This window comes from Bolinopsis microptera, chromosome 2 (assembly GCF_026151205.1).
Source record: "Bolinopsis microptera isolate Bmic1 chromosome 2, MBARI_Bmic_1.0, whole genome shotgun sequence".
NCBI classification, from domain to species: Eukaryota; Metazoa; Ctenophora; class Tentaculata; order Lobata; family Bolinopsidae; genus Bolinopsis; species Bolinopsis microptera.
Window position 1 is genome coordinate 2,333,060 of NC_087073.1, and position 15,874 is coordinate 2,348,933.

The 15,874-nt window shown below is 37.3% G+C and overlaps 1 protein-coding gene across 1 annotated transcript in view; it reads right to left on the reverse strand.

Annotated features, from left to right (window-relative positions):
• LOC134811578 (glutamyl aminopeptidase-like) overlaps positions 1–15,874 on the reverse strand; it is a 114,401-nt gene that overhangs the window by 14,946 nt on the left and 83,581 nt on the right. Inside the window, exons 3-10 of the mRNA XM_063818547.1 lie at positions 15,423–15,578; positions 11,589–11,700; positions 3,910–4,029; positions 1,337–1,465; positions 1,024–1,157; positions 757–850; positions 445–538; positions 8–290 (exon numbers count right to left, since the gene is read on the reverse strand). Coding sequence (XP_063674617.1) covers positions 8–290; positions 445–538; positions 757–850; positions 1,024–1,157; positions 1,337–1,465; positions 3,910–4,029; positions 11,589–11,700; positions 15,423–15,491 — 1,035 coding nt within the window. The 5' untranslated portion in view covers positions 15,492–15,578. The remainder of the gene's footprint in view (positions 1–7; positions 291–444; positions 539–756; positions 851–1,023; positions 1,158–1,336; positions 1,466–3,909; positions 4,030–11,588; positions 11,701–15,422; positions 15,579–15,874) is intronic.

Sequence of the window (15,874 nt, forward strand, 5' to 3'; positions counted from 1 at the left end):
GCCCTACCTTGACTCCTTTAGTACTTTCAATGATCGGTTCAGTGCACTTAAAGTCTGCTACAACAAAAGCCAGCAAGTAAGTTGACATTTTGACGCTCTTCTGGAAAACAAACTTGTTCCATGTATCGTCCACAGCAGTATTGCTAATCTCTGGCATGTTCCACAGGACTAGCGGGTAGGTATTTTCCGCTGTTATCTCCATGGAGAAGGTGGCTTTAAAAGAGGGCTCATCAAAACATGGCATCACTTTCCTGGCTGCGAGGGGCTCCATTTGAGAAGCTAGTACTTTCCTGGGAGACAAGCAGCTGAGTCCTGGTACCGTGGTTTTACAATTAACATGTCACGTGGTCTTACATGTCACGTGGCTTTCAGTGTAAAGTCACATCAAACTAACATCTTTGTAATATAATTACAAAGATTTTGGAGATGTAATATAAGTCTTACTTGTCAAGCCCATCTTCCTTGTAGCTACTGATGTAAATCCCGTCCAGTCCTCGAACCAAGCGAGACTCCCATTCGAAGTAGATCTTATATTTACCTGCATAGTAAACTGATACAGTAACTGAACTTTTAAATGTCTGAACACTTAATTTACCCAGCCCTTTGCCAACGTGTTCAGGTAAGAGTGTTACAAACCGTGATAACGTTCAGTATAGGTATTTAAAGTGTGTCTCGTGAGTGTCAAGAAGCAATTCTATTAAAATATCCTGTAGACCGTCACCATGTGAACAGTAGACGAAAAAGAGAAGTTTTTACCTGGCACGATTTCCTCTTTCGACTTCATGACATAGAAACTGTTTTTAGTGTAAGGGAAGGCGTGCTTCACCGGAATAGACCCCACCGTTTCACCCTAAGAAGGTTGCAGATTTGTCAACCGTTCACCTCGATATAATACAAGACCAAATATATATTTTAACATTTTTTCATCACGTCGCTCCACCATCATGGAAAAAGGCCCATATTTACATATAAGCACGTGCGCTTACCACGACTACAGTTTGCACGTGCAAATTGTGCACTAACCTTATCATTAAGGCGATGCACGGAGTGCTGTGTAATGTTCATCTCGTAGCCTTGTGTATCACTGTGCACATCGTTAATGTGTATCAGCAGGACCGCCGTCGTATTAGTCACCTCAATATAAACATCTTCAGATCCTGCGGTACGTGAGTGTTGAGGGGTTGTGAGGGAGACAAGAGAAGAGAGTCCGGATAACATATGGTTGGGGGCCGGAGGGGGGGGGGGTGAGGGGTGCAGAGTGTTACCAGAGAGAGGGGGGGGGGGGGGGCAAGTGTTACCAGTGAGGGGGGGGGAGGGTAGGGGAACAGAGTCTTACCAGTGAATCTCTCGTTTGTCATATCTATCTTTAGTTTCACATCGTAATGACTTGGGACCACTGTGGTAGGCAGCCTTATCTCGTCCCATATGGACTCCGCTTTAGGCTCTCTGATACTCGCTGACTTACCTGAAAAATGTTGTAGATATGTTGGGGCAAAACAAAGGCATTATATTGTGTTAACGAGAATCCTAAACATTCACAGTGCTGATTTTGACACCATGCTTCGTGATCAATTACAATATGTTACGGGAAGCTAACATACATACATATTTGATACAAGAGAAATACCATTTTCGGACGTGAGGAGAGTTAGGACTCCTCCAACTTAATTAAATCAATTACTTCTGTAACGTCCTTATTAAATGTAATAGATTTGTAGTGTTGTAATTAGTTTAAAACATATGATAAAAGTTGCCAAAAATAAACTGTAGTAGTAACGTGTACTTACTGACGACGCAGATGACGATTATAGCCAAAACGATAGAGATGGTCATGATAGCGAGGATAGTCCGCTAACACAAGAAAAGTTGGGATCAAATGGGACTAAAACTATAGGATCAGACAGTAACTAATTGAGTAATTCACTAAGTTAATCAGATTAACTCGGAGAAATGACTAAACAACTTAATGGACATTAATATAAGTTTGACAACTACTACAACTACTGCTACTATACTGTATAAGACACTATGATTAATGATGAGGAGAGGAGGCAGTGTATCTTGAGTAAAAAGGGGAACCATTTCATAGAGTTTATTAGAATTTTCTTTAAATAAGCGAGAACTAGGAACCAACCGGATTACCGGATATCCGGCTTCAATATTCGGCTCCGCTCCGGTTCTAAAGCTGCTTGTCTGGATATCAGCTTTCAAAACTTTTCAGAAATCTTTTTATAACCATAGAAAATTTGATTTTGACGTCAGCGAAAATACCTGGATTTTGGCCAAAATTTTTATGATTCAAATCTATTTGATTAACTAAAAAACTTCACAAATTTCCTTAATATTTAGTATTTCAGTGGCCAAAAACTTGCTGACGTAATATATGAACGCTCCCTAAACTATTTGCACGGATAAAACCATACACGTTTGAAAATATGCAAGAATTGTGTTTTTATGACCCAGAAATTATAACATATAAGGCAAATTCAGTGGTAAAGTTGCGACGAAGAATTGATGAACACTTAACTTTCGCTACGAAGTATTGAGAAACACTTAACTTTCGCTACTGTAATGAGTAATCTTAAAGTTAAATTCTTCATGTTTTAATGATCAGATAAACAGGATTTTTTTAAAATTTACAGAAACAATATTAAATAGAATAAATTAAATTATAAAATAAAGCAAATAATAAAATTAAGGTTGCAAGTAATGTTAAAGAGAAGGTAGAGTTAATACAATTTGACAGACCTTGTCACTATAGAATATTGTCACTATAGAATATTGTCATTATGAAGTGCGTATACTCGTATAGTTCGCTATACTTTTTTATGAAAGTTTTTAAATTCAATCATAATTTAAATAATTAGTAAAATGGAGTAAAGTAGAATTAAAGAAAAGTAGAGTGGAGTGGAGTGGAGTGGAGTGGAGTGGAGTGGAGTGGAGTGGAGTGGAGTGGAGTGGAGTGGAGTGGAGTGAAAAATAAAGAAAAGTCGATATAAGATAAACTTGTCACTATATGGTGCTGTCACTATATAGTGCGTTTTGCACGCTATATAGTGACAAATATCAGCTGTCATTATAAAGTGCTTGTCATTATATAGTGTTGTCACTATATAGTGCGATTTCCAAATTGAAGGTATGTGCAGAATCATACTATTTGGAAAATATTACCGCACCTATAGAGGTTCAAAAGGGATTAACATTATTTCCCGGCAAGTTGCGGAACCCTAAAATTTCCTCTTCTAATTAATTCCGTTCCGGCAAAATCAGGCTAACCGGAAAAGAGATTGAGTTCCGGCCGTTTTCGGTCCGCCGGCCAAAGCGGTCGGATCCAAGCGGGAGCTAAAATTCATGGTTTCGAAAATTCCAAAACACTCAAAAAATGTTTAATGAACACTTCATTTACATTTTACAAAGAGCCGGTTACCGACAGTAGCGAGTAGCGACATGGTGACGTTTGTTATAGTCACGGACGATTACTATAATAACTGATAACTGACGGTAACTATAGTAACAGACAACTGACGGTTACTATAGTAACAGATAACTGACGGTTACTATAATAACTGATAACTGACGGTTACTATAGTAACAGATAACTGACGATTACTATAATAACTGATAACTGACGGTTACTATAATAACTGATAACTGACGGTTACTATAGTAACAGATAACTGACGGTTACTATAGTAACATAAGTGTACTTACTGACGGTTGCTATAGTAACAGAAGTGTACTTACTGACAGTTGCTATAGTAACAGAAGTGTACTTACTGACGGTTGCTATAGTAACAGAAGTGTACTTACTGACAGTTGCTATAGTAACAGAAGTGTACTTACCGACGGTTGCTATAGTAACAGAAGTGTACTTACCGACGGTTGCTATAGTAACATAAGTGTACTTACTGACGGTAGCGATGACGACGATAGCCAAGACGATAGCAAGACCCATGATAGCGAGTATAGCTCGCTTTGTATCTCTGGTGAACGTATTCCACGTCTTCTTCACCACCTCAAACATTACCCCTGAGTAGGAACCATGTATTATATTACAGTCTTAGATATTGGACCCGCTATCATATGGTAAATCTACGGTTTAGCAGTGACTAATTTTGGGAGCGAATCAAATTTATTTATCATTACTGACTATGTTTGAGCAGTGATAAATTGAGAAATTTGAAAAAATTAATTTGAAGATTTAACCAATCGAATTTGTGAATCATCACTGCATAGCAAAAAATGGCTAATCTTTTCATGTTTTGTGTTACTCAGTCAACACTGCGTAATTAACATTTGAGAACCGCTCTTGACTGCTTATAAGCTAGAGTTTATTTGATTAATTTACTAAATAATAAAATAAGCCTTAAGATCGTTAAAAACATTTCTGGAAAAGCCAAACCAGCTAATTTTGAGAGTTCTGGTAACTTAGATCTAGCTACGGCACGTAACGCGTCATATAATAGATCACGAGATGTGCCGTCTAGCTAGGACCAAAGACTCCATCACGTATTAATAAAGTGCCGTCTAGCTAGAAACAATACTCCATCACGTATTAATAAAGTGCCGTCTAGCTAGAAACAATACTCCATCACGTATTAATAAAGTGCCGTCTAGCTAGGAACAATACTCCATCACGTATTAATAAAGTGCCGTCTAGCTAGAAACAATACTCCATCTCGTATTAATAAAGTGCCGTCTAGCTAGAAACAATACTCCATCTCGTATTAATAAAGTGCCGTCTAGCTAGAAACAATACTCCATCTCGTATTAATAAAGTGCCGTCTAGCTAGAAACAATACTCCATCTCGTATTAATAAAGTGCCGTCTAGCTAGAAACAATACTCCATCACGTATTAATAAAGTGCCGTCTAGCTAGAAACAATACTCCATCTCGTGATACTGAACGATAACGTGCCGTTATTAGCTGGGGTCTTAAAGTTGGTTATTTCATTGTCCAGGCTTTAACTGTATTAAACTTTACAAACCAGCACACTAAAAGAAGAGACAATTAAATGATCGGCAAATGAACAGCACTGAGCACTAAGTGCATGTTAGCAAGGTAGCAAGGTGGCATCCTCTCATGTCCAACTAAATTACACCAAATTAAGATATCTCACTGCAACGAGGCTTAAATACAGTGTTACTCTTAACAACCCTGATGTAATCAATATAACCAATAATTCTGTTTGGTGGAGAGCATGTCTCTCCATTTATGAGCAAGCAGTAAACGTGGATTGATCAGCAGTTGGCCTGATTGACAGCATTCTTTAGAAACAGTAATTGGGATATAGGAGAGGAAAGTTTTAAACCTTTAATTGGAAGATAAAAGGTGGAACAAAGGTTTAAAAAGGTAACTAAAGTGCAGTGGGAAAATAATAGAGAATAAACGATCGCATAATCCTCAGATTAAATGTGAGAGCCAAAGCTTGGCGAGCGAGTCGAAAGCGCTGCCCGCAATTTAATCTAATTTAATTTGATTGCCGCTCCAAATTGCAAATGAGCCAATAATAATTAATCGGCAGCAATCATCATAATGCCCGTGCACTATTCCAGTTTAATATATAAATGATGGTTACTTTCTCCGAACATTTTATAAACCCTTACACGACCCTTTTAACATATCGATCAACAAAAACTTAAACGGGGAGTCTGTTTAATTAATTGTGGCTTAAATATTCTTACACAATGGTGCGAATGTGGACATAATTCTCGAGCACCATGGTCTGCCACTTCAATAAAAACCAAACATACAATGACCTGCACGCTACAATTAGGGGACGAGACGATAAGAGACCAGCTCTCTTTCTCTTGATCTGAAGATAAGGAGTTAGAGACCGGGTAATATTTCAGGAATCACTGTCATCTCCTAACTTAATAAACCAGGTCTTGATGGAAGAAAGCGGGCAGTATGAAATGGTGTGTGGACTGAAGCGAAATCATTATCTGACCATCCTGGAAAATTGCCATCGAATTCCTTTTGTTTAATAATTTCCTTGGAAAACGGCACGTGCACATTGATAAATTGTGTGCATGCACTGAAAACTGCGATCCGATTATTAAGAAATGAAAAATTGAGAAACTTCTAAACAATTCCCTGAGTACTTAGTATAACCCATGTCAATTGAAAAGGCAGCAATAAGATAAGCTGGTAAAACCTCGCCCTATTTTCAATTCCGCAGTTTAATTTGTACCTCTATACAAATATGGAAAAATGGGAATTTAATGACCTATCAGAAGAATTGGGTATTGTGAGCAAAAAGAATTAGTAATAACTGATATCATCGCAGCACACACGGTCTTCTCAAGGTGGGACTAAGATACTAACGCCACCGAAAGATTGTCAGAAGTCGCATAATACTGTTGCTATAATTACTGACACAGCTATTTATCTGTGTATTATATTTGTAATAATTTAACGTTAGAGCCCTGAGATATCTTTGTGGCCTCTAGTTTATTAAATACGAACCGTATCCAAATAATATCTAGTATACAATTTCGAATATGCGATTAGAATTGCACACTATTTCCAGGAAAGGCTTGTATAATTCTGCATTAAACTGTATTTAGAAGCAGTTTTGCCATCTTAATACGCAATAATTGGGTTTTTCGCCATACATGAAAAGGAGAGGATATCTAACAGTGGTCGACCGGGGGCAGGATTCTGACCGGGGCCGGGGAGCCCCAATATAGCCGGGGCCGGGGTTGTCCATTGAGAATTGGCCGGGGCCGGGAAATCTTCCTTTTTGCCGGGGCCGGAGCCGGGGGTAGTTTACCAAACTGAAGTCAGAAATTGAAACATGAATTTGATAATAATTTAGGCTGGTGTGATGCAATCGGGAAGGATTAAACTCGAGGTGCGGCTTATCCAGATCCTCACCGACTTGAGGATTAAACCTTAGTTGTAGTGCACGTACGGAACGTTCACTAAAAATGTTCTGTACATCCGTTCACTAAAACTCATCTCATGTTCTGAACGTTGTGGATAAATTACTAGTGGTGTTCAGTACGATTCACGTACTCTAGTTCGAAATGCACTATAATTCGACAAATTAAATTCGCCAGATATCACCCCTGTCGTACTTCGGTACGTGTCGAACTAGAGTCCAGGTAGCGTACTCTAGTTCGACAAATAGTTTATGCTTGTGATCCAATGGCTATTCCCGGGTCCTCATTATATTTATAGGATCACAGGGTTCAATGACAGATTACAAAATTTTCTGACATCTAGCAACCATGAGCGGTTAGAAATTCCAGAACCTTTCAGTATAGTTTTAATTCTCCTGTTTTCCAATCAGTTCTGGTCTCTAGCTAACAGGAAATAGATCGATATCCGACTATTTTCGATTCAGCAGCCAAATCTCTAGACCAGTACTCGGTTACTAGTCGTTTGTGATAATATAAAGTATGGTATGTGGTTGATATTTATAAAGCGTACTCAACAATCTAGATCTATAAAACGGAGTACGAGTTACTACGTTAGTCTTTTATCTCTCCGCTAAGTCTACAATTCTGCTAACTAACAATTAACTTACGAGTATGAGGACAATTAAATGTTCATAGATATGGAATATGGATTATAGAGATTACATTCACACATAATTGAACAGCATGAGACAAGTGGAAAGCAAACAAACGAATAGATTACAAGCTCGTAAAGGATCGTTGCTTGAGCCCGGAGATTTCAAAGCGCACTTTGGTTCGACAGAGTCAAACCTAAGGGTTTGTCGAACTACAGTACGTGTCGAACTAAAGTGCGTGTTGAACTTGAGTACGTGTACCTTCAGTAGCATAAATACTACTACAATTATACGATACGATACAATATTACCATTTTATACCTTATAAATTATTGATAATAATATTACCCTTTTAATCTTAATCTTTTGTGCACAGAAATAGGATTGCTTCATTTTGGGGAAATTAATAATTATCAGTTGAGGAAATTAAGATTTCAAAAAGTTTATTGATTTTGATAATCACTGACGTTCACTAAAAACGTTCAATAACGTGAACACTACAAAATGACTGGAACGTGCGTTCAATACGTCAAAAACCACCGTTCACTACAACTAAGGATTAAACCGCAACTTCGTGCTGTGAACCAACTCAGGATAATCCTCATTATCCTGAGATCCATACTTAATTTCTAATCCTCAACTCGGAACTGAGGATAGCCCTCAGCTGTTACTTTAACTGGACTTCGGGATTTAAAAGTAATCCCACATCTATATATGGCTCGGTTTACAAAAATTTACCATAAATGTTAGGCTCTGTAGTTTAAGTTGAGCCGTAGTTTTAGCTGCAGTGCAGTATTTTTACTTTCTAGTTTCTACGTATGTTTTATCGCAAATTTCTCGGAGACGATTAATTGAAAAGTTTGGTACCTTAGGGCCAACAAATTTGGGTCACAATAAATTTGGTTACTATAATTTTGGTAGCCATAATGTTGGGCACAAATTTCGCAAATTTTTAGTCTACAACAATTTTAGTCGAATTTTTTGACTTTTCGAGACCATTTTCCATTCCATTTATTTGATTTTTCCATTATTAAGCTATTTTTTTTCAATTTCCCATATAAAGTCTTACTTTATAGTTAAGTGAACTAAGTACAGACAACGGAACACACGTATCAGAAATTTCCCATGGGCCCACGTACACACCAAACGGTCACGTGGACAAATTATCAACCTCGTGATCCTGTAACTTACAACATATGCCCGTATTTTGGTGAGGAGGAATATTCTCGATCTGGGAACATTCCAACGGCGAGCCAACATGACATACATTAGTTACATATAATAGCATACAATTTCTTATTACACGCAGTAGGGACCTGTGTACAGTTAGCAATATTTAACTGTTTATCATAAACATATGATAAAGAATTTAAGCTCAATAAAATTTAATTCATATATGCTCTACTAAAATTTTGGTCTACTTCAAAATTAGTCGCCGAAAAATTTAGTCACATAAAATTTGGTTTACAAAAATTTTAGTCAAAAGTTTGACTAAATTTATGGTAGACTAAATTTGTCGTTTTAAAGGTACTGAGGAAGAACCACGGTTTTTATGTTACTAGCCGTAGTTTAATTTAAGCCGTATGTTGTATTTTCTATATTTAAACGTACCCAACGTAGACAATAACTATTTCAACTTTGAAATCTCAAAGTTACCATTAAATTGTGTTTGATTTTTTTCAAAAATGTGCCAAAATCATTCATGAAATCCCCGGCTGTGCCCCCGGCAAATGCATGGTTTTTGGTCGGGGCCGAGGTTAAATTTATTGGCCGGGGACGGGGTTTACCCCGGCAAATTGTCAAATTTTGGCCGGGGCCCCGGTCGACCACTGATATCTAATCTATATTAAATCGTAGCACTATGTTCTAAAAATGGCTCAGAAAAGCAACTTGGTGAATCTTAGATAAGCGTGTACAGACAAATACGATCATTTGAGTAGCTCACAGATTATATAACAGTTCTTTTACATTGAAGCCACGTGACCTTAAAAGGAGAGAATTTATGATAAATAAGTAAGGACCCATCTTAACCTACGCAAAAGATAATTTATTAATACTAGTCGACACCAGGTTGACAAACTAGTCGCGCGACAAACTAGTCGCGCGACGTTTAGCAACTTGGAGACCAGACAGACAGAAGATCAGTAGGCAGTGCTATAAATTATAATAAAACCAGACGTTTAACAGGGCAAACAGTGAGCACTAAACACCAATGAGAATATGCAACTAACTTTAACCAAGTGTTCCTATACAGAATGAAACCAAATGGATCTAACGTAGTACAATAATATAGAGCATTGACTAGAGTCACGTGACTAGAGCTAGATTCACGACCAAAGAAGCTGTCAAGATGAGCTGTGCTATATTTAATACCTTCCATTAAACATATGTCAAATTATAAGGTTGTACGAGGCAAGCGACCACATGTTCATTAATGAGAGGTAAGCACTTAATGAGGTCATATTAACTGTTTCAGACCTTCAGACGTTAGCACGTGGTTGTCAAGGTAACCCGATATACCGGGTTAATCCAAAATACCTTCATCTTCACCTTTAACAAGTTTAGATAAGATGTGATATAGGATCTGGCCTCTGACTGAATATATTTGCAGTCTTTAACAAAAGTTTAAACACAAGTTTTATATTTCAAGTTTTTTGTCGTAGCACATGCTACGAACTTTGAAGCATGACAAAAATTAAAAACAAAAACAATCTTGCAAAATAAAAGGGAAATGCATAAATCCACTTACCGTGCTCCAACCATCATAGATTCAAAACAAACTCAAGCAAAGGATGTTGAAATATGGTCACACAATCCCTTACACAACATTGAATTATAATTATCTCAACTTTTATTGTTCTACACTTACATCTTTACAATCTAAAGATGTGCGTGTAAAACAAGTTAAATTGTATAAACAGCTTCAGATGACTTGAATTCAAATTCTTAAGTAAATTCTGATCAGAGTGTAATATTATAATATTTGAACACCACGACTCATTGGCACTGTCAGAAGTGTATGTACAAAATCAAATGACTGAACATGACTGAAATAATGATCAGTGACCACTGTGCTCAGTGAGGAACACTTTAAGTAGGTGAGCATTGAAACGTGTTACTGTGTGTTGTTATGTGTGTTGTTATGTGTGATGTTATGTGTGATGTTATGTGTGATGTTATGTGTGTTGTTATGTGTGTTGTTATGTGTGATGTTATGTGTGATGTTATGTGTGTTGTTATGTGTGTTGTTATGTGTGATGTTATGTGTGTTGTTATGTGTGTTGTTATGTTTGATGTTATGTGTGATGTTATGTGTGTTGTTATGTGCTGTCATGTGTGATGTTATGTGTGATGTTATGTGTGATGTTATGTGTGTTGTTATGTGTGCTGTCATGTGTGCTGTTATGTGTGATGTTATGTGTGATGTTATGTGTGTTGTTATGTGTGCTGTTATGTGTGATGTTATGTGTGCTGTCATGTGTGATGTTATGTGTGAAAAACACAGTTAGTACTTTTGTACTAAGTGGTGGGTCTGCTGCTCATTTCCCAGAAAAACAGTTAGTACGTGGTTCTAAGGCCAAGGGGGGTGTCCAACCTCAAAAAACCCTTACTAAATATTGGGTATAATTTGCCCATTTCCCAATGTTTAATGAGCTGTTTAAAGCAATTTATGGGTGGGTATCTTATTTTATATACTAAGACACAGTTACTAGTAAGTATCGTGATTTCTCAACAGTTAGTACCGCAAAAGCCGACAAAAGGGGGTGGGTGTCTTAATTATTATCCGAAAAAAACAGTTAGTACCGCGAAGGGGGTGGGTGGGTCTTTTGAAAAATTCCAAAATTACACTTAGTCGACGTCACGTCCAAAACTAAGTACCTGATCCCCCCCCCCCCCCCCCCCCAGATTATGCTGCCCTCATTGAATCATTGATAGGAAACTTCAGTCTTCACTTATTCCTCGTTTAAATAAAATAAAATTTATTTACAGAACCTCAGATGATTTTTGTCAGCGTAAATATTCAATTCGATAATAATGAAATTGGACCACGTGTAATGTTAAACTTACGGAAAGGGTTTCGTGAAGAAGGAGGTGTTTCCATGGTGACAGAGACTTCATCAGGGTTCAGTAGGTCGGAGATTGGTGGGTCCTCCCCGTATGGTTCTAGTCTCTCAGATACCTGGTACATTTACTGGTAAAGTAAGCAGGTGGGTATACTTTGAACAAACGTGTATTATATTTAATAGCGTAATGTTGATCGTGGTAATTGCACAGATAAAACAGGTCACTGGTCACTGGTCACTGGTCACTGGTCACTGGTCACTTGCACTGGTCACTGGTCACTGGTCACTGGTCACTGGTCACTGGTCACTGGTCACTGTGACATGACACTCAGATCCTACTTCCCAATCAAACATCCTGATCATGGTTGATAGTGACATACATAATAGGTTGTTAACCGTTAACGGATACAACTGCTGATTGGTTTTCATTCCTTATTTTTCAAACGGGGTAATTCAACATTCAACATAACATGCATTTACTGCGCGAGCATTTTATATTTCCTCATTTGATCTGCCTAGGAGGGTTACCATACCCCAGAGGCAAGCAAAGCATCTTCATGCTATCCTCTTGTGGACCACTTAGGCCCAGCCTTTTTTTTAAACAAAAAACATGCAATTATTAAGGATGATAACGGCCAATAACCAGTCAAATCTGATAAATAATTATTTTGGTTAAATTAATTGATGACCTCGTTAACATCTTCTTTTTAGACAGATTGTCTTCATGTTGGACTAGTTAGTTGAAAGTGCTATTTATAAATAAATGTGTTAATAAAGTTACATAATAATTTAGGTCAGACATACACGGAAGTTATTACTTGAAATGCACAGAAAACAGACCTGCTGTAGCAACGTGAAAACAAACCAGCACTTTCTTTTTTTACTCATTGAATCTGAAAACTTGACCTGACCAATGCTATAAATTTGGCGTATTTAACAGTTAAGTTCACAACACCTGTTCTGATACACAATAACACAGCTTTTATTTTGCCCATCCATTTCATTGGTGGTGGTACCTGGTACAGTTTACATCATAATACAGACTTCCACGACAATTTACGATAATTACAAAAAATTTATTAGAGGCTGGCACCGCGTTTCTTTTCATTCTGGTAGACAAAGCAAATACTAAGTCTGGAGATTGAGCAACGAATTCTTTGGAATTGAATGTCACCATGGATGTTTATGAAATACGTTTGGTCAACCTTGTTAAGCCATAATTATAAATTTTTGGATAGTTAATCAGTTAATGATCGGCGTGAAGACCGTATCAGCTGGGTGGTATCCGTATAGTGGTAATACGATCGCCTCCCAATTCCCATACAGAAGGTCGCGGGTTCAAACCAGGTCTGATGCAAGTCGGCCAGTAACCAAGCTGTGATTGGCACAGCTTCGGCTGGTGATACGCACTCCCAGACTTCCTGGCTCGTACGTATTATTCTATTATTATATGAATTTAAAGAACCATTTAGTCGGCACAGTGTCCAATATATTATGTATTTATCAAAGGTAGAGAATGGATGTCTGGCGTTATATAATATATTTAAATGCTGCATAGAACAATGCCATTAATAATAAATCATTATTATATTTTATGAATTAGGCATTATTGTGGTATTATTCAAACAGTCTATAACTATTAATTATAAATTTAGTCTATAAGTCCTGTCTATAACCTCTATATTAGTATTACGGCCATCTTCTAACAGTATTTACCAGGAAGCCTCTTAATTATTTCATGATCACCGCTGTTACTGTAGTGGTCTATTCTAATTCTGTGCTTTTAACCTTTTTTAAGCCTTTTAACCTAATAGCCTTTGGTGGATTCGTGTAGTGTTATTGAGTCTCAAGATTTGATAGTTCTTTCATTCAAATTTCTGATTGTTTCTGAATAGACTCAGTGAAGACAGATTCTAATGGAAATAAATAGCTGAATAACGTATCGACATTTCTACGTCATACTCATATTCTGAAATAGTATTAATTCAATTATAACGATCAATATTTACATTAAAAATTTGACGACGAAATTTATTTCAAACAAAATATATTTAACAGTAAAATAGTTATCCACGTTATTCAGCTATTTATTTCCATTAGAATCTGTCTTCACTGAAACTATTAAAAAACAATCAGAATTTTGAATGAAAGAACTATCTAATAGCCTTTGGACATTTGAAAATAACAGTGGAAACGTCAAAGATGGAAACGAGCTCCCCACCCTTCTGGACAGAAGAATTACCAATATCGATGAGAATTATCCCAGTTTTCACTGCGCTGATAGGAGTATTTGCTACAATAACGAACAGTCTGTCGCTATCTTATTTTATAACTAAAATCAGGTCAAACAGTCCAGCAACACGAAATGCAGACACATTAATAACTTCCAAACTGTTTCTTGTATTGAACATATTCGATCTCCTAGTCACTGTGTCTGCGACTGTCTGTTTTTGTGCTATTCCGACTAAACAACATCTATTACAAGTCATATCTGAGAACATCCTTTATGTATTAGTCATGATGACTAGCTTCTTAACGTGTCTACTAGCTTCAGTAAGAGCTATTAATTTAATTTTAACTTTTTATATGATAAACTGGGGTTTCGTTAAAGTTTCCATCTACGTTTACTGTTCATATATTGTGGTTTTTGAATTAATGTTAATTTCCTTTCAATATTCAGCTGAGTTGAAATCTTTGGAAAAGAAACTTTATTGTGTGGAATTTTTCACATTGGTTAGCTTATTTACAGTAGTGTTTGTCTCCAACCTGCTTGCAATAGGACAGCTTTTTATCTCAAAGTCGCAAACACAAACATGGAAAACAACAAGGAAAGCTACAGTAACAGTTGGAATCATATCAGTCATCTACTGTGTTTGTAATATCGGATACATTGTCATTCATGGTCTCAACAGATTCTCCAAATTTAAAGTTTTGAGGTCGATACCAATCGGGCTGGGAGACACGTTTTTGTACATTTTACTTCCGTTGAATTCAGCGTGCAACCCTGCGGTGTACCTCATAAGAAAGGCTGATATGAGGACACATCTGAAGACAATGTGGAGAAGACTAACTCTGTGTGTGTCGACTATTACTAACTGGGCGGACAAGAGAGCGGTTCAGATGAGAAGGGAGAGGTGGTTATCTAGTTCTCTGGAGACCTAAAGAAACCATGATCCCTGATACTTATCAATTGCAAGTCTTAGATTAGGTTTTGTGTCGGTGTGAACTTCAATCTTGTGGGTTGGAAGGAAAGAGACGAGAATTCGGAGACAAATTCAGCACAGTACGACTACGATCTGTAAAGAAACCTTCTTTTGGATCCTGAAGTGCCATACAGAATTTGCGTGGCAGTTAATGGAGTTCATTTAATAAAGAGTTTCCATAACTCTAGTAGCAGGGATTAGTACTAGAGTACATGATGCAGTTGAAGCAATCAAAGGAACGTAACGAGATACTTTTGACTTCGCAGGACAAAGATAAAGTGCCTGAAAAGGGCAAAAGCCATCAGCATTGACAAGGAAATCTATTATACAGCGGAATTCAAAATTACTTAAAAGCAAGAAAGCTAAAATGTAGTTTGCATACTCGTCGATCTCAAAAGTTGAGAGCAGCTTTTTCCATCCATCCATCAAGCTATGTTTGGTAGGCCCAAGGAAATATAAGGCTCTTTCCTCTCGCCGGGTTGGTTCTCAGGAAAAGAAAAATGTAAACGATCATGGCTCTACTAACCCGATACCTGGCTTTTACATCAACTCAGTGTCACTTCAACGAATACAACTCAATAAATGCCAGATTCGTTATAACTTATATTAACATTCTAGACTAAAAGTCAATTTACCTCCTCCGGGTTCTCCAGCTCCTCGTTGTCGACAAGTCCCAGAGCAATCACATCAGAGTCTGTTCCCATTGTGATAGATTGCAAACACTGCTATATTTTATATTCCGTTTCAACTCATACCGCGATATCTGATCCCCACCTCTTTTCAGATCATATCTGAAAAAAAACCTCGAAATAGTTGGATAGTATCGGCAAACTCTGTCGATAAAGAGGAAAGTCTTCACGCTGGTAACATTTGGCTATGCGACGTGTTGAAGTGATATTTTGACATTTCAAAAAGAGATATTCATACCACCCTTCTGATGTAATGGTACTAGGTAGATATAAAAAGTTACAATATGTCAGGATTTAACTTTAAGTTGCTTAATTTTCCATTTTAACAGATGTGCTACATCAATGTCAATTAACGCCTGATCTGGAATAACAGAATGGCCCTGTAGAGGGAATAACTG